General features: G+C 37.0%; 1 protein-coding gene across 1 annotated transcript in view; it reads left to right on the top strand.

The window, feature by feature from the left end:
• The first annotated feature begins 1,557 nt into the window (after positions 1-1,557).
• Positions 1,558-23,491, top strand: part of DCN (decorin) — a 37,704-nt gene continuing 15,770 nt past the window's right edge. The window contains exons 1-3 of the mRNA XM_017804428.1: positions 1,558-1,758; positions 5,711-5,946; positions 22,258-22,370. Of these exons, the coding sequence (XP_017659917.1) occupies positions 5,739-5,946; positions 22,258-22,370 (321 nt within the window). The 5' untranslated portion in view covers positions 1,558-1,758; positions 5,711-5,738. The remainder of the gene's footprint in view (positions 1,759-5,710; positions 5,947-22,257; positions 22,371-23,491) is intronic.

Below are 23,491 nucleotides of genomic sequence, written 5' to 3'. Positions count from 1 at the left end.
TTTCATCAAGCCTCATGGCGACACTTCTGGACAAAGATAAGGCTTTGTTGTAGGCATGAAAGCTTGGAACACCACTAATCATATGTAGAAAAATGTCACAACAAAACCCATTAGCAGTTTGAATCCAGTGAAGAACAGGGAAAAGACATTAGCTTAAGGACTAGGGTTGAATAAACAATTCTTAACTTTTAGAGTGAGCTACATAAAGAAACTGTAATGTAAGGTGTCTGATTACACCTTTGTTCTACACAGACCAAAACTAACAGTCAATTATTCTACCATGGTTTTTTTCCACCCAAGGAGAACAATTAAAAAGCTCTTGCAAGGACTCTTGAACTTAAATGAAGAGGACAGCTAAAATTTCAAGAGTCTGTTGTAAATTTTGACTTCTTTTAAACATCATTTCACATTTACGGGCTTTAATTTCAGATTTGCACCTGGTCTTAGCCTAGGGGCAGAAATAAAAGGATACAAGTCAAAACACAGAGACACAAGCCTTCAGTATTTAGATAGGACAGCCAACAGCACAGGGAAGCTACACGTGTTCACAATGTGTTTGGGTTACTAAATAAATAGTAATTATTGGATTTGCTCTTCTTTCAGTTTGTTAGATTTTTAAAATTGTGCAGGAATAAATAAACTGCATTTTAGCTTCCACTGACATTTGATTAAACCAGAAATTACTAAAATAAAATATAAATCTGAACAATGAGTCAGATATAATTTTCCTTTCATGCTTTAAAAAAAAAAATCTCTTCTGTTTCTTAAAACCCCCAAATAACAACCAAAAAAACCCACTCAAAAAACCCCACAACCCCCCCCCCAAAAAAACCCCAACCAAACAAAAAAAAACCTAACAAAAAAACCCCACCCAAACCCAAACAGTTAAAGCTAATTTCCTCTCTGCTTTGCTGTCCTGGTGAGAAGGCAGTCAAGAAGAAAAAAAAAAAAAGAAGCAAAGTTTATATAAAGCAGTTCTAACCACAAATGTTAGAATCGTTTTACTAATGAAAACATGATTTTCATATATCTCAAAAACATGCTGTATTTTGAAAAAATACATACAAACTCTATTATTAAACAAGATAATAGTGAATTAAACTATATACTACTTGGTTTGACAGTGATTATAGCATAAGCAAAGGAGGGTTGTGTCTGTTTAAGTAGTTTTACTTAAAAGTAACTCTTTTTTTTCCTGATATTAATCTCCCCTTTGCCTAACTCTAAGATTAATTTTATATAGTTTCTTTGACTTAAAAATACTATAAACAAGAGGAACAGCCAAACATTTTTTTCATTAATGAGTCATAAAAAACCCCATAGTTAAACCCAAGAATTTCCTACATATATGTTGTAGGGACTTAACTAAGTAAGATGAATTACAGCTAAGAATCTGTCTTATAATGTACAAGTAATTTGGGACTGTAAACAGTTGAGAGAGAAATAAAGGGAATGAAAAAGAAAAGAAGGAAAAGAAAGCAAAAGAGCTGATAAAGTTTCTGGCTACAATACAGGAGACATATCATTACCATATGATCTAATGTGGGTGTCAGCCTGGACTGTGTTCATTGAGAGAAACCTTATTTTTTAACTGTGCTATGGAATAGAAGCAGGAGGGTTTTCCACCAAGTGACAGTCACTGAGCTGAATTTACCCCCTCCTCCTTTCCACACCTGCAAAGCTTTTTCCTGGGTTGAATATTTAGTTTAATTACATCTCAGCTTTGAGAGCTCCTGTTGCAAATCCCTGGATTAAAAGGTATGGTTTTTAGTAATTCTCCTGAACTATGCTGCACTAATAAAACTTCAGGCAAGTTTACGGCAAGAACTACTTGAATTTTAAGATAAGCAAGCTAAAAATCCTACTAAATGTTTAGCAATGTTAAGTTTTCTATCCAGTACTTTTGTTTCTTGAAAACACAAGAATGCATTCTCAAGGACTGTGCAGATTTCATACTGTTTATTTGACTATTCTGTCTCTTGTTTTGATTTGTATAGGCACTGCTATAGCCCTTTCTTTTTCTTTACTGTAAACTTTTGCAGCAGTATATTCTCTCTCTGCAATCCAGTGTTTAGAATCGGTGATGTAGAGAGTGTAAAAAATGCGTGTGTGCTTACATTTATGTTTTAAACTGCACTCTGTGATTTCTTTTTCATTTCGGTTTCTTCATATATATTCCAGACACTGATGAATATAATTTCAATTTCAGAGAAAGAAAATATGTAGTAGTTAGTTAAACAGGCTCACTGTATGCCTTTAAAATGTTAGAAAGTGCTACGTTACAGGGTACAAACAAGGGAAACACATTTAAAGAAGGTTCTTATGAATGAAATAGTAGGAAAATAATTCCTGGAGTTGAAACTCTGTTAACAGAATTTTAATCTCTTTAAGAGTTCCAACTCCTATGTTTCCACATCTAGACTTGATTGCACAAAATGGGTAAAACATAAAATTGAGGGGATTTTTTGAAAATGCACATATTGTTTAACTTGTCTTTTGTGGAATTTTGAGAGACTTCTGACAATAGGGGAACTAATTTAAACCTTAATATTAAGGTAAACTGATGTGAAGACCACCAATACAGTGGTGACGTGAACTCATGAAGCACACTTCCAGGGGTATTTTAAACTGAAATGTGGCCAAGCCTATGGTATAGCTTCCTCTGTTTGTGGAAAAGTCTTCCTCATTGTAAACAGATAACTAAAGCAAATTTAAACAGTTATGTCCTGCAGACATAAATATTGTGTCACAGAACTTTAAGAATTTAGATTTTTGCCCTCTTTATTTTTTTTTTTGTAAGTGAAATGTAAACATTTCTTGAAAGTACAGTTTTGTATATATCTTTTTCTTTGTTTGTGTTCACTTACACATGCAAACAATAGGCACAGATACATGTGTCTTGCAGGATGAATACATATTTGACTGAAGACATGCAGACCCATTTATATCTCTATATCCTGATTAAGATGTAGTTTGTGTTTGCTATTTTCTCTTCTGTGTCCTCAGATTATATACTTGGTATCCTTTGTTGTCCTAAAGTTTTACTTTATAGCCAATTCTTTCTGATTTTATTGCAGTTTTTAAAAAAAACAGGGACCAAAGGAAAAGGCCTACTACAGGGTTTAACTGAGATATATGAAGTCATCAATATTAATGTGAATAAGAAGCAAAGTGTGAAGACTTTCAAAGTGCCTTTGCATTTTTTGGGGGCTTTTTTGAGTGGTAGCAATTTAGTTCCAGGATAAGATCCTGATAGTGCGTTCTTAGGATGGATGGTACTTATCAGTGACCCTGAGAAGGAATACAAGAAGTTTTAAATGTTTAAAAATAATTTAGAATCATATTAATACATTAAAAAAAATGCTGAGGAAGGTCTTTAAAAAGTACTGACTGCCACTGGCATTCCAGGATTAGCATGTAGCATTCCAAAAGTTTATTGATGTTAATGTACATTCTGAAAAATAATTTCTACTGGGGTAAAGTTTTATTGATTATTTTCACAAGGCAGCTTATTGCAATGAACGGTGATAATTTAGCAAATTTGTCTTCTCCTTTCAGACTACTAATAAATTGCATTGTTAATTTACAATAATTTGCAGATAATAATTATTATTTTAAAAAATCTTGTTTTAGATTAAATCCTGGGAACATCTCACCACTATGCATTAACAGCATTTTGCTGTGAAAGCCTGACTTGTCCACATGTACTCTGCCTGCACTGTGGAGGTGTTGTTGGGGAAGGGACACAGACCACAGACCCAGTGTCAGTGGGGGGCCAGGACAGTAGGAAGCACAGGGGGATGGTCCACACAGGAACACAGCCTGGTCCATGTCAGCTACATGTCACGAGTTTACACAGCACTGAGCTTGGATGACAGTTCATGCTAAAAACTCTGACTCTCTAGTTGATGTTGGGGTCTGTGAAACTCCTCAGTGCCTGCAGTAAGTCTGTTCTAGGAATAGAAATACTTTCATGTCCAACTAATGAAACAACTATGTCTCTTAAAGAGACAACATAAATAGTGGTTTACTCCATGTGATGTTACTTGGGAGTCTTTGGGAAGAAATGTAGGCTATGATCTTAAACCACTAGCCTCTCTCATAATGTAACCTTATCATCCTCTCAAGAAACAGACCTAAAGGTTTCTGCAGGACTACAGAATATAAATTGTACCTAATTCCAGTCCTGTGGGGTTTTATTTATTTATTTATTTAGCTTTTTTTTAATTGCTTTTACACTAACCACTCCTGTTAGAGTAGCTGGTTGTAGTATTTTAGAGGCAGGCTTCAGTAAACCACTCTCGCTTAACATTACCTATTCTTGTTAGTCATCTACCTGATAGGTTCCATATGGCAACGTAGGGAGGGAGACAGTCCTCCTCTTCTGCCTCTCCCACAGTTTTTTTATCTTTCCACCAATGTAAAATGCTATACCACGCCTGTAACTGTCAGATTATTTCTGCTAGAAAAAGAAGTAATCTCAGCTAGCACCCAGACAGGGCATTTAAAAGACATGGACCCGAAGAAGCAAGTGGACATTTTTCATTACAGAGAGCAACATCTGTATTCAGGACTATGCCATCCATTTTAAGAAAAGGCTCCTATATAAATGACAAGTTAACCTTTCTGTCACTTGGCAACTGGAAGGCAAATTTCTTAATTTTACTTTTTTATGGGTTCTTTTAGATCAATGAAGGTTTGTAAAATATAAGCTGCTTTATATAAAATACGCAGTAAAAAGAAAATAATTTCAGAAAATTAGCTGATCTGTACAGCCTTGATACAAAACCTGCAAACAATTTTGTAATTTCGCCTTAGTGCAAAACAACACAGGTAGCACAATGTACAGTATGTTGTAATGCATTTAGGCCTAGGTCCTGAGAACATGTATAAGCAGTTTTTCTTGTGTAGTGTTGCTCTGGAGCATGAAAGTCTGCAGAATTAAATCCTGAAGTCCCATTAGAAAGCATGCACACAACACTACAAGCAACAATTTGAATGCTTATGCAGTGCAAAGCAGAGGATTTTCAGGGTGCATGTAAAAAATTTGGAAAGAAAGCCAAGGATATTTGATACAATGCAACATTGTATTACATTTATTATGCCATTTAAACTGGGAAAGAAGTATAGTGCATTTAAACAGCTAAAGATCTTCCCCTCTCCCTCCACCCCATCACTAGATCCTACACTTTCTCAGTCAGTTTTACTAGGCTATAATTTAAAACACACACCAAGCTGGCACTTAAAAAAAATATTTCTCAAGACATGAAATACTGAATTACAGTGAGTTTGGGAACCTCAGGATTGTCCCCAGGGGACAAACCCATTGCTATGAAATAAATGCTAATGAAATCAAATAGACTGTTACGTTGGCTGAAAACAGGCACATGGAAAATGTGGCTTATTGCTTTGACTGTTTTGCATAACAAAGTTGACAGTGCTGCCTGTTCTTAATAAATATTGCTCTACATATGCAAACAGATGTGTTTACAGTTGCCTTCAAACTGCTCTGTAAAAAAAAAAAAAAAAGGCTATTGACAAGAAGTTACCAGAGTCCTATCACATAACTGTCCTATTTTCACAATTCAGGTTTCTTTTATCGAAAGGAACAGTTATGCAATTGGTGGATGCACTGGACCTCCTTCAGCAGGAACTCTGCAGCTATGGGAAACTGCTACTTTTGTTGTTAATGTGCTGCTTTGAATCCTAGGTTCTGCTGGGAGTCGATGAACTAAGCCATGAAGAGGCTGGCTCTCCTCTTCGTCCTACTACTGCCAGCATGCTTGGCCAAGCCATTCCACCAGCAGGGCCTCTTTGACTTTATGCTGGAAGATGAAGGGTCAGCTGACATGCCTCCAACGGATGATCCTGTCATGTCTGGATATGGACCAGTGTGCCCCTTCCGTTGCCAGTGCCATCTTCGTGTGGTGCAATGCTCTGACCTAGGTAAGCCAAAGAGTATCTTCACAGGTTATACACTTACTTTCTAGTCACTGAGTTTGCTGCTGAGATGGTGAGGCTGCTATGCACTGCCACCCTGTAACTGGTTTTGTTTTCAAAGAAATATGTTATAGCCACAGTTAACTAGAATTTACCATACAAAGTAGGCCATAAACCCCTGAGAAGATAGACATTTGTTGTGATCATGAAGAATGTTTGATTTTTTTAATATGAATTTTTTATATATAAATTTCGTTTGTTCTTTGAAAGACCACAGATTTCTTTTGCAGAGAAAATAACTTTTCAAAATTGTTCCTTCAAATACATCTTAAATAAATTCAGTGAGGTCAGATGTGGGGATGGAAAGATTTTAAAAGGTTCTAAATTGCATGGCCCAAGCTCCAGCACCCTTAATCATTCTGTCTAGTACCTCAATATAGAAATCATCCCATTTCCATTGGAATACATAAGCGTGGAATAACTAACTGAATCATACATCCTGCAACCAGCTCTTTGGAGGAAACACTCCAAAGCAATGAACACATTTTGGAGTTCTTTATTGAATATCTTTATTAGACACTGTACAAGCTGAAACCATGAGAACCTTTTTCACAAACTCCCCTTACTGCCTCATGTACAAGGGTTTGTCTGCACAGTCAGAGAAGCAGGATGTGAAACCTTGTCTACCATCACTGTATTTGACTTTTCCATGCAGAAGTCTCAAGTAATGAAACTGACTTCAGTGAGGGTGAATTTGTTTTAAACCAGTATTATTCAGACTGAGTCAGTGCGCAGTGCAGAAAATCAATTAAAGTTGGTTTTACTCACAAGGAATTAGAGAATTTATTCAATGGACAGACAAATAACTTCTCATGATTTTAAAGAGGCTGTTTGGTTTTTTTTAAAAGTCTTCCCTCAGTTCTTTAAATGTATAGTTTGGTGTTTCTATTTTCCTATGTTGTAGCATTGGCTTTGATGATTACTGTAAATCATGGCACGAATCTTCCAATTAGGAGCTGTATCTCATTGTGGTGGGTGTTGTATAATTACAGGAAGGAGGGGGAAACTTTGGTTACACCCCTAGAAACTTCTGTGACTTTATTAAAGCAAGCCACATAATTACGCAACAGATATGTTTGGCAAAGACCCAGTGAACAACGCAAGCCAAGTTGCACAAATGAGTGCAGGCTAACCTAGCCATGCATTCATAAAGTTTTCACAGTACTGTCCCTGTTGAAAGATATTTTCTTTTTTTACCATTTATATGCCAGAGAGTAGCAAATATGGAGTGGGTAATGGGGAGGAGATTGCCCCACACGTCATGAAAGTCTTAGGTTTTATTATTGTTACACTTGGTAATGCTGATGGAATTTGAGTTATTTTGGGAACTTGTTCCTAGTCTGCTTCAATTCTGTAGAACGTAAGGAGCTTTCACTTGGTGAAAAAGTAGAAATATTCACACAGAGACCCTTTGCTGCTGTACTTGCTCCCATGGTTGTTCAGTTCTCCTTCACACACATGTGATTTACAAAGGGTTGCACTACAGTTCACTGCATACAGATACTTTGGGTTAATAGAGTCCCATATTGACCAAGAGACTCAGAAATACCACAATTAGGGCCCCAGGTCTGTGCTTCCCAGATAATTTCAAGTGGAGCGAAAAGAAAGAGTTACATTTTGAGCTTGGTTAAACCCACATGCTGTATAATGTCCAATGAAAAAATTGTACTTTTGAAGCAACTTGGCTGATAATGTCCAGCCTTTGGACATGAAGGAAAAGAGATCTCCCTGGGCTCAAAATATGCAGCCCTGAAAAATAAATAAATAATGTTTTCCTGGCAGAGCTCAAGGAAGTAATAACCATTCAATGTCAGCCTTGGCATTAGGTTTCACCCATCCTTGTAGCACATGGCTACCACAGCCCCTGCTGGGTCGTGGCCCAAGTGAGAGGCTCATGACAACACAGGTCTGATGGCCACCCTGCAACAGGGACAGGACAGCTGTGTGTGCTGCCAGCTCACAGGCAAATCTGCCTTCCGCTCTTCTCTCTTCTGGCCTTGAATCCACTTCTGTGTGACTCAGGCCCAGACAAAATCATATTTACCTACTGTCTTGAGGAAAGCCAGTTGCTGGCCCTGAGAGATCAAACTTTTGCTGTAAGCTGTGGACATGACCTAGCATGCTCCCGAGCTGTGAGATGAAGGGTGCTTGAGGTGCAGCCATCAGGAGGGCAATTTACATGCAGGAGCCATGAAAGCAGCAGTGACAGTTCCACCCCTCTATTAACCACTGCTCTTGGCCTGACTCTCCCTTCAGCTCTGGGCGCTTCCGACCCAACTAAATTAGCTACCTCCCTTCCACTAAATTATCAAATTGTCTAGTCCCATGAGCACTAATTGAAGAAAAACTGCAGGCCACAATAAGACTCCTCCCAGGGACATATTAAGACCTTTAATAAATAAAGTACCACAAAGAAAAGTTTAAATCTGAATCAAGATACTTTATTCTATTCTCTCTCTGGCATGGGAGGGCTCTTTGCAGCCATGAGCCCATGGGTGCAGAGGGCATGTCAGAGAGATGCATCTGGAGGACCCTAGTGTGGGCAACATTTGGAGAGGGCTCCTCTTCCTCAGCCTCTTTCTTTTTGTGCTCAAAGGGGCATTTACTCTTTGTAAACTCTTGCTTCATAAGGAAAAAACAACTATCTGACACAGGGTTATGTGAGTAAACCACAGGAGAACTACTGGATCCAGAGTCCAGAGATCAAGTTCGCGCTTTTTCTCATGAGCACTGGGTGGGAATAACAAAAAAATAAAATCCAAGTTCAATAAAAACAGTGAAAAAAAAATGCCCAGTGGTCCAATTACACTCTTGTCAGCTAAATTTTTGCATTCTATACTTTTAAGCTTCAGTCACATCCTCCTAAGCACACACCTACAAATTAATTTATTTTGTCTCCAAGCCAAGAGCTGAGTTGGCAGGAAGGAGAACTCTGCCTTCTCATATCCTGAAGAAGAATTCTTTCTGAACTGTGGTTACTGATGGATCAAGAGCAGAGCCACCTTTCATGAGGTGTATTATCTTTGTTAACAGGCTCAAGTATCTCACCAAGGAAGGCCATTGTGGTATCTTTATAAAAAGTGCTGCCTTTTCTGAATCTAACCCCTGTTGCTAAAAGGGAGCAATAGGCTGACTTTTTAATCACAACTCAGTATGAAGCATTACTATTCTGTAGCCAGACTTTCCATAGAAATCACAAACATACTCCTTATTAGTGCACACTACAGGTAGCTGATATTGCTGGTCAGAGCCCACTCTTCCTGTTTAAAAATAATAAGTAGAGGGAAGATGTGCAGTTGGCCAGGCAAATATGCCTCATAAAAACTCTAGCAAGGATTAATAGTTTCATTTAAAGTCTCATCCTCCCAAAGGGAGTCTCAATTAAAGTTCATCCCAGAGTGCCCTGGTAGGCAGCAGGACGCATATGTGATTGCTCAGCCCTGCAGCAGATGCAGAATGCATCATGAGCACATTCAGGGGTGGTGGCCAGAGCTTTATTTCACCTTCAGATAAGTCTGGCAGCCTCTTACTAAGCAAGCAGTGTCTCTGTACAGGCATCGAGATTGCCTTCCTTAGAGACTTTACAGGATGTAAGGCTGTCCCTCCATCCCTCTTGCGGTGAGCATCCATGGAGGAATTGTGGTCTCTGGAAGATGTGCAAGAGATAGACGTCAATAATCAAAGTCCAAGCAGTAATACAACTAAAATTGGAATTTTACTCATAGCTCAGAAATGTGAGGTTTTTCCAGCTGTAAAGAACAGACCTCAGCATGGGTGTTGGAGTGTGTCTTTGAACAGCACTTTGAGATCAGTAAGTGAAAAACTCACAGATATGTAAAGCATTATCCCAGGGATCTGATAACATGAGGCAGTTTATCTTAAAACACAGAGTGTCTCAATATATTAACTGATAGTTCTTCATAACTGAACCATGGTAACATGACAATTTATTTGTTGACTAAAGATTATTTATCTTATTGTATATAATCTTCCAGAAATATCTGAACATGCATTTTCAGATCATGACTCCATGTGAGAACCTCACCTCTCATTTTAAAGTAAATTACCTCCTTTGTGATATACCTAGATTTGAACTACTCAACATAAAATATTTTTAAAGAAAAATATTACATACCTCATTGGTTAGCCCTGAGGTTAACTCGGTTAGAGTGGAGTGCTAATAGTGCCAAGGTGATGGGTTCAATCCTCACATGGGCCATTCACTAAAGAGTGGGACTTCATCCTCGTGGGTCCCTTCCAGCTCAGAATATTCGGTGATTCTGTGGTGATCAGTCTCAGTCATTTTATGAGTTCAACAAAACAGATAGACTTACTTTTCATTCTGTACATAGCTTTAGAATCCCTGCCACTGTTTGAAAGCTAACCAGCCTTTCAAAAACAGAATCTTTAAAGCTAAATGTTTGGCTCAAAATCTTCTGTGTTTCTAAACATGCAATAACAGAAAGAATGGATTCTTAAATGGTCAGACATTAACAAGTGTAATTTCTAAAGAAAAAAGTTTTAGTTAATTTACATTGCAATTGATGAGCCTTTAGGACAAGTTCTTTCATATTTTATGCATTTTTTTTTTTTCTTCTAACAATAAGGATTAGAGACTTACTCCTTTTATGTTTATTAGAAGCTGAGCATCTCATGATTCCCTGGCTTCATTAAACTAGTTCATTTAACAAAATTATTATTATTAAAAATGCAACCAGGAAATCTGTGAACCTATACTGTCACTTATACTGAGAATAGCCTCTATATCGTGATACTCTGGCCTTAAAACTGAAGACTAAATGCCTTTTTGGACAACATTCTTTAGCTGACCATAACTTAGGCCATCATCAAGCACAATTCATTGGGCTTTCCACATGCTGACTGGGTAAATTTTAATGCTCTTAACATATTGGCGGTCACACTGGAGGATCTATATGAAATATTACAGGTATTATCTTCAATATAGGAGCTATCTCAGGTGATGTTAGGAGTCAAAGAGTCATCTGAGTTCCTTTCACAGCTGTGGAGTGAGTTAGGCAGCTGCCCACGCAGTAGTTCACCCTGTCTAAGGCAGATGTCAGTGACAGAAAGGATACATCACTCTTGGAGAATCAAACTGCCAAAACACAGCAAAGACCACTCAAGGCTATGCAACTTACTTTCAGATTAACAAAGTTATGTGTGATAAAACTGAGGCATGGAAAAATAAACTCTTGTTACCAGCATTGTTTTGTGATAAATTTTCCATGGATTATTAAAATTTTTTTATATATTCTGCTTCAATACAATTTTGGGGATGCCCTGGAAGTTAAAAAAGCATGATTAAAGCCCTGTATTAAGTACATTCGGAAAAATTATTAAATCAAGAACCCAATAATTGGAAAACACTCTTGAAAAATTACCAAGAAAAAAAATTAGACCTGTATGTAGTCTGCTTTATATTAACAAAAAACCATTTCCCTTAGCCAGTGTAACAGTAAAAGACATGCCTTTTTGCATTCCCACCAGAATTACTGATGTTCCAGGTCCAGATGATAAATAGGATTCTAGATGAAAATTAATTATTCTAAATATATCCCTTTCTTATTGACTGCTTACTCCAAGCTATCAGTGACATGCTCTGTATGTTTTCTTCTTTTTTTCTTGTATTTTTTTTAGATTTGTTTGCTTGCTTCAGACTAGGAAATACCATTTAAGTAAGCCTAGTGGCAGGAATGGAAATAAGGGCTGCTTAGTCCAAATGATGCAAGAAGTGATGGTTTTCTGTCTTGCTCTGTGACAAACATTCATTTCTAAAATCTCCAAGTGTAAAAATAAATAGCTAATAGATAGCTAGTAAAATATAAGTCAGTTATAAGTCATAGCAGGTGACTACAATTCTTAAAACATGCTAAATAATCACTCCTCACACCAACTAGTGTTATGGACTAGTAGGTGTGACTTATACGGTGGACTAGTATATGTATTATGGTCTTAACACCTTTGAGGGGTATATTACTTGGTAAGACATAAAACTATTGAAAAATATCTGTGTTTTCACAACAAAAACCTGTGCTATTCAACTGTGGAATCTTCCCAGCCAAGTCCTAGGAAGAGCTAAAGAGCCCAAAAGCTCCTTCGCAAACTTCAACGAGAACTCATTACCAACAGGGAGGAAATCTAGGAATTTAGCTCCTAAGTGAAGCCAACAATGATAACAGCAAGAAACTTCTGGTATCAGCCTCCAGTTCCTCGGGAAAACTCTGTTCACAAGGTCCAGTTACCATGGTATTTTGAAAATATTCTGGTTTTAAGAATATTTTCAAAACGCTCGTCTCAAACCCAGATTTGAGTGTGTCCCCTCCTTATCGACTTTGGACTCACTGGTCTATATCTTGCTTTACACATGTCCTGGATCTGTCATAGGATTAAAAGGAACTGGTCCAAAATCAGATTACAAAAAAAAAAAAATATTTTTCTGAATATACTTTTATAATTTCCTGAGGTTCAAATCAAAGAATATATTCTTCAAAATACATTGCCATTTTTAAAAACTTATTCTTCCTGCTTTACACGCCTGACAAAAAAATATTGACAATTGCAGAAGGCTAAATAATAATACATAATAATAATAATAATAATAATACAGCTTCAGCTGTATTTTATTTAATATATTCACACAGAGCATTATTGTCTATACTATATTTATGGTATAGACTGTATGTATACTATAAAAGAAAAGAAGATAGATGGAGCATCACAGAACCATAGAATATTCCGAGTTGAAAGGGACCCATCAGGATCATCAAAGTCCAGCTCCTGGACCTGCACATGACAACCCCAAGAATCACACCATGAGCTTATGAATGCTGTCAAACACTTGAACACCGTCAGGCTTCATGCTGTGACCACTTCCCTGGGGAGCCTGTTCCAGTGCCCAATCACCCTCTGGATGAAGAATCTTTTTCTAATATCCAACCTAAACCTTCCCTGACACAACTTCAGGACATTCCCTCGAGTTCTGTCCCTGGTCACCACAGAGAAGAGATCAGTGCCTGCCCCTTCTCTTCCCCTCACGAGGAAGTTGCAGACTGTGATGAGGTCTCTCCTTAGTTTCCTCTTCTCCAGTCTGAACAGAAGAGTAGAACTTGCTTATCGGCTTCTCTACAAGGAAAGAGGGAGAAAGAGTGAACACAGGCACACAGGGGCCTTAAGACAAGGAGCATGCCTGCATGGGTTTTTTTTGAGGGAGGGGGAGTTTGGGTCATAGTTTTCAACTTATGGCATCAATTATGAGACTCAAACAGTTCTGTGCAAATGAACCTGATTTTAGTGCGGTTACATTTGCTACATGGGCAACTCAACTGCAAACCTCTTATGTAGTCAATGGGAATAAAAATGGTGAAAAACAGTATTTACAAATTTTTGTGCTCTCTGCATGCATGCTCAAGTGAGAGGGCACCCAGGAGAGCATCCCATACTATCTTTGTGTTTGTTTCCTGGGATCTGTTTGAAGTGGTTTTAGTTGCTACAAAAATCTGTTGAAGAAAGGATGGTTGCAGTTTTAATTTAAATGAGAAAAGGAATGCAATAAATATATCTTTAAAAAGCAGTGAAAACAAGAAATATTTCTGCCCACCTGATTTCATGGCAGCCTTAGGGATTTAATGGCAAAAACCCCAAAGGGACAGATTATTTATAGAAATGCTACAACTTTTAAAACATTTGCAAGTGTAAATAGGGCAACAGTCTGGTCCTGTAATACAACATTAACACAAGTGAAATGTGCAATAGTGCATCCCAGAACCAGTTTCGGCTTGCACCTCCTCTACTACCTAAAATGTGAAAGCCTAGGAAAATTTCAGTTTCTATGCTGGAGTACATGTTTTCCCTTCTACTGCTCCAGAGTGGGCCTCAGAAAATAAAAAGGTTCTCGATGAATTCCTATTTGAGGGTGACATAGAAGAATGCTTGCAGTGGTGCAATAATCAAACTCATTGCTGAGATACATCAGAGATATAGGAGCAAAGGCAAAGAATTGAATTAAAATGTTACTGGTTTTTAGGGTTGAGGGGCAAAATGTACATTCTCTTTTTTATTCTTTCACTCTGTGGCAGAGAGTTTACGTTCTGTGGGCTGGGGATGACTGATACAGCTGTAGTTGTCTTGGTGAAGATCTATCACTAAATGCCTAAGAAAATAAAAGGAGATACAAAGCAAAAATTTCTAAGAGCTAAAAGGATACATACAACATCACGTGGTAGAAAGAGGGAACTAGCAAGTTTGCAGATTTCCTGGTTCACTCAGGAAATTGCCTACCCAAATTTATTTAAATGTTATTCACTAGTCCCAACACGATCACAGCAGCTCTTTTGTTTGCTTGCATGAGAGTAAGTTGACAACAATCCTACAACTTTTATGAAAAATGGCCATGTTATGTTTAGAAGTACCTGAAATAACCATGAACATATCTCTGCCCTCAGGTTATAATAAAACTAGGGCTGTGTAATGACCATGTGGTCAGAACAGGAAGGGGAAAGTTTACTTGAAACCAGAGAATATCTCACCCAAATGACACTTTATAGTAATTCTGGTAAGTCCAAAAGTAAAGACTGAGGAAGCTATCCTCAAATTGTCATCTGCTGCCTGTTGCTTATTTAAACTGCAAAACAGGTAAACATGAAATTATATTACTGCAAAGGGTCATTCAAAATATAATTTTTTAGATAATGCTCACTTTTCTGAGTCACTGAATCTTTCTTATGACAACTGTAAAACACTTGTAAAAAATAAATGTTTCACCTAATGCATCAGTAGTCGCAGATAGTAAGTACATCTATGTTGCATCCACTTTGAGTAAAGCCATTATGCACATGGTGTTGGCAGATTGCATGAATCACACAGGTCAGTTGCTGTTGTCTGATGGAATGTTTTATGTCTGTAACCATGAGAATAGGAAATGTAAAGCTGATTATTCTAGGAGTTCAGAGAACTCACGATATTTTATTTTAATTTTACCTAATGTCTTAATCCCTGAAGTCTCAATATTATTTCAGATTATTTTTCTGTCTTTCTAAAATGCTCCAGTGATTCTTGAGGAGGCATATCCCTTTGAGATAATCGAAATTAAAGTCAGTTAGAAAGAACACAGAAATAGAAGTTGCTTGAATTTTAGCTTTAAGAATGTATCATTACTCTTAGTGTTACTTTTGGAACCAGGATGCTAAATCTATCTGTACCAAAAATGTAACTAGGACTGAAAAATAATTCATAACATCTGTGGCATGCAATATCTGTTATACTTTGAAATATGTGTTCACTACACAGAGTGGGTTGAAACGGAAAATAGCAATTAAAGCAATACATTCATTTTAAAAAATTTACTAGACCATTTACAATTATTAGTACTATCATAATGCAGAATAATGCATTTCATTGTAATGTGTGAATATGTTTCTGGTTTTTTGTGTTCCTCAGTCTATTCTGGGAAGCAATGTTGTAATGTTTGGGAAAAAAAACCCGGCATAGTAAGAGGTCAGTAGGTCTACCATTGTGAGAGGCTACCTCAGCAGGGAATGAAGTTTGTTTTCTTGTTCTTTCCCATGGAAAGGGTCAGACATATACAAAAAATATTAGTCTGTAGTAAAAATAAGTACAAAATGGATCTTAATAGAATATGAGTCTTAAACACTGCTGAACAGGAAAAAAGTGATAGTAAATCACCTTTAAGATGTATTTTAAAAGTCTTATGCATTCAGTAATGGATTTTTACATCTCCTAGAAAAAATATTACTACTGATTTCATAGCAACACAGGAGAAGGTAGAGAACAAACTTTTAATTTGAAAGTGAGACAGAGAAGGAGGCTATGGATACTCCTCTGTAGAAAAAGACAATGATTTCTTATTTTATGGATGGTAGGATGCAAATAATGAAATTATTCCTATTTGCAAATTCCACACAATAGAGAACAAATTTCCAGTAAATGGTGTAACACATAGCCTGGGAAAGTGACAGCAAACTTTTCTAAGTCAAACATTCAAAGCAGTTCCTTGCCATTCTTCCAGAAAGCAGTCCTTGGATCTTGTTATTTTTCTGTGACTAAGATTCTTGACCCTGTAAACTTGCCATTCGCCTCATTTGCCCCAGAGTCCACTCAGGGCATTGCTAAGGTCATTCCCCCCTGGGAGGATTGCTGCCTGTCAGTGGGATGCAGCAGAGCTGGGCTTGGAGCATGCACAAGGCAGCTCAGGCAGCTGCTGGAGAGGCTGCCTCCACTGGGAGTGTAGCCGCTGATGATCACAGATGGGAAATACATGTAGTTCAGTCCAAATTCCTCAGCTGGCAGCAGCTGCTTGTGGAAACTGAGGGAGTCTTTAGAAGAGCTCCATTTTATAGCCTCTGTCAAAATAATCATAAGCGTTGCTATGTAGTAACACATGTATCTGAGCTACAGCATTCATATTCTCTCTACCTTTTGGCCCCTCCTCTCCAGATGGGGAAGTGAAGGGTTATTCAGAGAAATAAGCCCCATCTCTGCTGCTTGTAAATGGATAGATGGAGGAAAAATCTCCCAAAATACCCCAAACACACACAAAAATCAAGCCACAAACCCTGTTGCATAATTGGCACTGTTCACATATTTGTTATTTTGTTGTGGTGGTCTCATTGTGACAAGGATGAAATTCTCAGGAAACTGTCCTCATCTCTGGAATACAGGCTCAGACTTCCATTTGCTTAGTCTCCCTCACTGGCCCTATAAATCTTGCATTCCTTTTCTGCATAGTCGTATGGCTTCAGCAGAAATGTGGCTCCATGCCAGATGCAGACTAGCTTGTGGCTCTCACTGCTGAGCAACTGGAGCAGTGGACTGAAACCTCTTCATAGAGAGGAGAGTTCAAAATACATCCTTCTCCTTTATGGGTTAAACAATTCCACAGCCATTTGATCGCAGCTCCTGTAGCTAAGCAGGTTACTCCCTCAGCTGCTGAAGTAATAAAGCCTGTTGTGTATAGCAAACCCCATAACCTCCCTTAGTCCTCACACTGTTTCCAGATCCTTTCTACAACTCCTATACCTGTTTGTCCAGCTAAACAGCAGCATGTGCTAGTTGGGCTGGTGCAGTGCTACACAGGAGATGGCTAGCCACTGATTGATTCTCTCTCAGGGACCAGATAACGGATGAATTATACCAGTCTTGGCTCTTCTCTGCCTAATTTCTGGTCTCATGAAATCTCCAGACCCATCAGTCTTCTGTCCTCTCCAGGAGGTGAAGCAATCACAGCTAAAGAGCCAGACACTGCAATTTGCTTAAGAAATTATAAGAAAAAGCTACACTCCAAAAGGATGCGATCCCACAGAGACAAGGTTGATTTCTGCAAAGTTACCTTCTCCATCTTCCACTAAGGAGGGATTTCTGAGCCTTGTAACCTCTCCTCAACAAAAGTGACTCTGTATGAGCCTTGCCTGCATAAAAGAAATTATCCACTTATGCTGGAGTTTATTGAATATATTTTGATTGTGTTTGTTATTTCAAAAATCTGTGGTGTAGTGACTAAGCGTAAGAAAAGTTAGGAACATTTCTGCCAGAGATAATAAAAGTTCAGCTTATCCTGACTAACAGAAGGAAATATCCAAGCTTACTTACACACCTTGTTCCTTCAATTTTGTAGTTCTATGGCATATTCTGTTCTTTATGTGTTCTAATATGCATGCATTTTTAGACATATACATGTACACTGGTGGGAATAGTTGTTTGCTACAGGTTGATAAAGTAAAACAGTAGGAAATTTCTATTTCTAAAAATCCACGTAACATAATACAGTTTTGACCTGTGCTACAGAAACTGGTGACTGTTCAGCTTCTATAAGGAAGTCATTATTTGTCCCAAAGAAATATTTTAGTGCAAATTAAAATTATATTTTGACTAAGATACATAAACTGGTTAATGAAGTCTTTTCTATTTCCAGAATATTTAAGCTCTTAAACTCAATGTAAACAAGGATGTTGCAAGGGTGGAGCTATACCTTTTCTACTTATTTGTGAAGAGATTTTTTAAAAATTTATTTACCAACTTAAATTATAACTGACTTAGTTTTATTCCACCAAAATAAAAAAGACATATGTATTTTCAATTTAATGTAAGTGGGAAAGGCAATGGAATCTAAATTTTTAATCAGTTATGAGTTAATTTTAGGAGCCAGAGGCCTGAAATATTTCAAGGTAACTGAATACCAGACTATGTAACACTGATTATTAACATAAAAACTCAGACTGCTATGAGAGATTTTCATATGGCTTTTTAAGAAGCAAGCTATAATGTATGAAAAAAACATAGCCAAGAGCTGGAATATCAGTGTATACTGCTCTTAAAAATTTGAGATGTGGCTCAACTGACATTTTCCAACACCAGTTCCCCATTTGGTTGGTATTACATAAATTTCACTGGAAGGCATTTGTAGGTGGACATGTGGTCGTACTGTACAACATGGCTTCAGAAGTGCACGGGCATCACTTGAGTTTCTTGGAAATGAGTAGTAACAACAGCCCACAGTTCCCTCTAAATTTCTGTCTCCCAGACAGAAGAATTAAAAAATCCTTTTGGGAAATAATAATTCTAAGCCAAGAGCCAGAAGTCTTTTGAGCTTCTAGTAGGATTACAATTTTCTCCATTCGATTTAAATTCTGTCACACTGTCATGTCAGTTCAGGTTCCCTCATTCATCTGACTTGGCTGTCTGTTGATCTGTCCTGACCAGAAAAGTTTGAGGGATTGTTCTCTAAGGAGGGACTCTTCAGCACAGGGGCTAGTTTGTACTACATCAATGCTCCTCCAACACATTCTCTGTTCGGAGGTACATCATATAAAGAATTGGCCCCGCAAGATGAAGCACAAGCTAACGTAGCTGTGGATCCAGTCCACACTTCAAATGCGGTTTCGTTCTGAATTATTTAGATGCTGATTTTGCAAGGCTGTGTCCAGATTCACGCATTTATAAGCTCTTCTTCTGTAGGAGAGCTCCTATTGCTGTACCTGAAGCTGGAGGATGTACTAAATTGCTTACTGATAACGCAAGGTCTCTCCAGCAGCTGATGTGCATCAGATACTTCTCTATGCTTTGCTCTTCAAAACTCGCATAAGTCATGAAAAGAGAAATCAAATATAATGTCTATAGCTGGTTTTGAAAATATTTTAAAAAACAGATTTAGGAAATTCATAACAGAGTTAGACATGAGGTAGGTAATAAAATAAATTTAACACTTCAAGTGATGGCAAATATACTCTGCAGGCAGAGGCAATTATTGTATTGTATATCTGTCTAGTTTCTAGTACAAGATAGGAAAATGTTATAAATAATTTTCTCTAATGGATACCTGATTATTAAATTTGTCTTATCTTTATAATCTGAAACATTTAAAGTCCAACTTCATTGCTTTCAGAAATTATTGATTCTAGTATTCATGGATAACACAAGTTTTTAGGAGCTGACATGTGAAGCTGAAAAGTAAAGTTTAGTTTGAAGTTTAGTCTCTGGCAAATTATCCCTTCAGTGGCAATCCAAATGTTCTCCAAGTGTTCTTACAAAATATGTTCCAAGAGCATTATATAAAGTATAGCTGTAGAGCTCTTGTGCCCCACTGTCTGCCATAAACACTTAGAGATATCAGTCTACTAATATAAATGTACTGACAACCAGAATATACCAACATTACTTTGAATACAAATAATTAAACCCTTAGACTTTTGTGTTTATATGTGAAAAATGCTATAGGAGTTGCTAGACTGTAAGAACTTATAACAGCATTATAGTCTTGAAAAAGTAGTGCTTTTTTGGTAAGAATTTTTAGTTGCTGACATCATTCCTGTTCAGTGAAGACAGAAACTGTCCAAAGACAACCAACATACAAATTACACAGTATCACATTTTTATATATTTGGAACTCTAGTACTAGAATTCTGAAGGTAATGAGGGTTTTGCAACTGCTGCAGTGAAAATGAAGTCCATGCCTGAATGAGGAAAGGTTATTTTAGTAATATGAAGAATGTTAATCCGGATCAAATATTTATGCACTAAATATCAGTAAAGTAAACAGGATGAGATGTGAGTTTTGGCTCTTGTCAGTTTATGAAGCTTTTACTAATTCATCCAAGGCTGGATGATTTTGCTTTTAAAAACTCTTGAATTCTGGTGTGATTAAAGCTCAGATAGGTTAATTTATATTGCACTGAATTTTAATAAAAATCTGATCCAAATATTTTAATGTTTTTATCTAATGTTAGAGAACTTATGGGTGGGAAAATAAATTTGAAGGGTGTTTGGGATGATGTTTTTTTAAATTCAGACACCAAACTTTTGTAGTGGTTCATAATGGGCAATGGAATATGTTCTGTACAGATTAATATTATCAACTCAAAAGTAAGATTAAAAGAAGGAAACACTTTTCAAAAGTTTAGGTCTCCTGCATCCATATATGGACAACTAAAAAAGCATCATTTTTTCCATAATTTGCTAAGTAAAAAACAACATTAGCAGACACAGTGGGATCTCTGACATGTTCAGCACTTTGGAAGATTCCGACAAGGTGCCAAAAGACAAATTGGAGGCCTCATCTGCATGCAGATATTTTTAAGAATATGGCCAAATCTATAATGAATTCTTAGCACATCATTAATTGTAGTAAAAAGCTTCAGTACACATCATTGTGCCTCTCTACAGTTTATGGTAGAGTTTTATAGTAGTAACTATACAGAATAGTGCTCCTTACGTAAATTGAAAAAATTGAATACAGTACCAAACATTTCCTTCTTTTCATTGTTTGCCTTAATCCTTCCAAATAAGAACCAACCATATATACAGATATATTCTAAAAAAGGATTGAAAGAGAAGGTGTTTTGCTTAACACAGGACTTTGACAGAGAAACCTACATTCTATGTGTCAAAACACATTTTTGATGAATGTGAAGTATCACAAAATGACAGAATTTCTGAGTTTAGATGTTAACTCTTGAGATCATCTAGTCCACCCCCTGCTTAGGGGGGTTACTTAGGGCTGTGTCTAGACAACTTTAGAGTATACCCATGGATGGAGTCTGCACAGTCATTGTGGGCAAAATATATCTTATCTGTGGGAAGCATATCTCCCTGTGTTTGCAATTCCATGTTTGAGATTAAAATATACTGGTTTAAAAAGATAATATATATAGGCATAGATCTTTCATCTGAGAAGAACATCATGCAGTCCACCATCATACTGGGTAGATACTGGCAATACTTGCAGAGAGATCTTTCCCAGAAGAGTTCAAATACAGCTTCAAGAACACTAGTTAAAACCTTTACTTGTAGAAAGACTGTTTTACCCAGAAAAGGCCAGATGCCCGTATAGAAACTTTATTAGTGCCTATAAATTTTTCCTACCAAGTATTCATTTATCATTTCACATTCTGTTACATAAAGAAAAGGCTAGTTAGGAAAGAACATTTTAATTTTGTGGTAAATCAGAATGAATATAAGAGATTTGCTTTATTCCAAGTCACAGTATGAAAGGAAAGCTGGGTAAAGCAAGTGTTATTTAACACTAAATAATTTCATTTCCATGACTTCATCAGACTTACATATCAGCTATTCAGAAAATAGTCCCAAAGAGAGTCTTTAATTCAAACTGTCTGATGTTCTTTTGGCAGTTGTAGTGAAACCAAACGATTTGTTCTCCAGAAAACTTGGACATAGTTTCAGTTCAAAGAAAAGGGAGGAGGTAGATTGTTTTTTTTTTTTAAGGCGGACTGTACTACAATTTACTCACTGTCAAACAAATAGTATTTTTTCTGGAAATGATTACAATTAACTATTGTACCTCTTTCAAAAAGCCTAGTACCTCTTAAAGAGAAGGAAACATTCTCTGTCCACAAAAATGCACAGTGAAATTGATAAATACCATATCTGTTTCCAAAAGCAATTTTTATTTACACAATTCAGTGGAATTAAATGAGTTAAAAATAATTTTCCCAAACTAAATCTTTTTCTTCAAGCTAAAATTCAGATATATTCTCAGAAAAGGCATAATGGAAATGTGAATAAATAAATTTTGGTTAACTTAGCAAAATAAAACTCTCTTTGACTGGCTGGAGACAGAAACACTTTCAGATAAGTCTTCATAAACTTCTCCAGGAAATGAGTTCTAGAAATGGTGTTTACCGAAAGGAAAATGCTACAAAGAAAAATACTGTCCCTTATTTAAAGTTTCTTTCAAAGTCAGTTGTCTGTTCTTTTCACTGTTGTTAGGTCTGGAAAAAGTGCCAATAGACCTTCCTTCAGACACAACTCTGCTGGATTTACAGAACAACAAAATCACTGAAATTAGAGAAGGAGATTTCAAGAACCTGAAGAATCTTCATGTAAGTCTATAAATGAACTGGCATTTGTCAACAAAAATGGGGAGAAAATGTGGTTTTGGCCTGGTACTGTGATTTTTAAGGACAACTGATGAAATACTCTGTGATCTTCCTCCACCAGCCCAGCCTTTTTAGTTGCTTTCCCATTCCTCTCCTGCAAATTCTCTTTTCATACAACAGAAGTTTTTCATCTTTCTTCAGCTCATCATACCTATCTTGTGTCCATTCAGTCTCTTGATCTCCATCATAATTTCTCTCACCTATTTATTTGTGTTTTCAGTCTCTTTGGGACAGTGACTTGATTATTTCAATCTCAACCCTGCCACCTCCCTCACTTATTACTCTATTCCCTCCCCTCCCACCTTTGAGCTCACAGAGATTTGTATGTGCCGTGTTTGTCAGCAGATTTTCTGTACTAATTTTAGCTCAAGAATTTTTCCAAATCACTACAATAAAATAGTTTATTTGCAACAGCATTCTCATAGCAAAGCTCCATCCTCATCCTCCTTTACCTGCCAGTCTCTTCCATCACTGCTGTCTGATTTGCCCTTTGATGAAATATTTTCCTTCCTGGGTTCTGTGACTGCTTCATTTTTTCTGGTTCACCTCTTTTTCAAGTTTCCATCAGACAACTACCTTCCTCTCTTTCTAAATTTCTTTTGCTTTGTCTGAGGTCCTCCTCCCTGTCTGTAGTTTTTATCAACATCTTACAATTTATAACTCATACTCTTGCTTCAATTTTGTTGAAATATTTTTCTTTACAGATCAGATAATGGCTATTGCTTCTCTGTCTCTGAAAGTAATACCCTAACTCAGGAATATGTCTGAAAATATTATTTTTCCAGAATTTCAACAACTGTTTATTCTGCGCATTACTCTATTTGATCATTTATTATTATAAACAATAAATTATTTGGCTTTGCTTTCCTGGCTCTTCACAGCCTCTTTTTATTCTATTCTAGTCTAGTCTAGTCTATTCTGTTCTATGCTATGCTATCCTATGCTATTCTTTCACAAACAGGAAGCTAATTCCCGCTTTTTATCCGTTACTGGTGCCAATACCATCAACCAAACAAGCAATGTTTCCAGCCAGAATCTGCATTCAGCCACTCATACTTGGGAAA

Source organism: Lepidothrix coronata, unplaced genomic scaffold (assembly GCF_001604755.1).
Source record: "Lepidothrix coronata isolate B3197 unplaced genomic scaffold, Lepidothrix_coronata-1.0 Scaffold9, whole genome shotgun sequence".
Lineage (NCBI taxonomy): Eukaryota > Metazoa > Chordata > Aves > Passeriformes > Pipridae > Lepidothrix > Lepidothrix coronata.
Note: the sequence above shows the minus strand (reverse complement) of the source record. Positions and strands in the feature narration are given on the sequence as shown.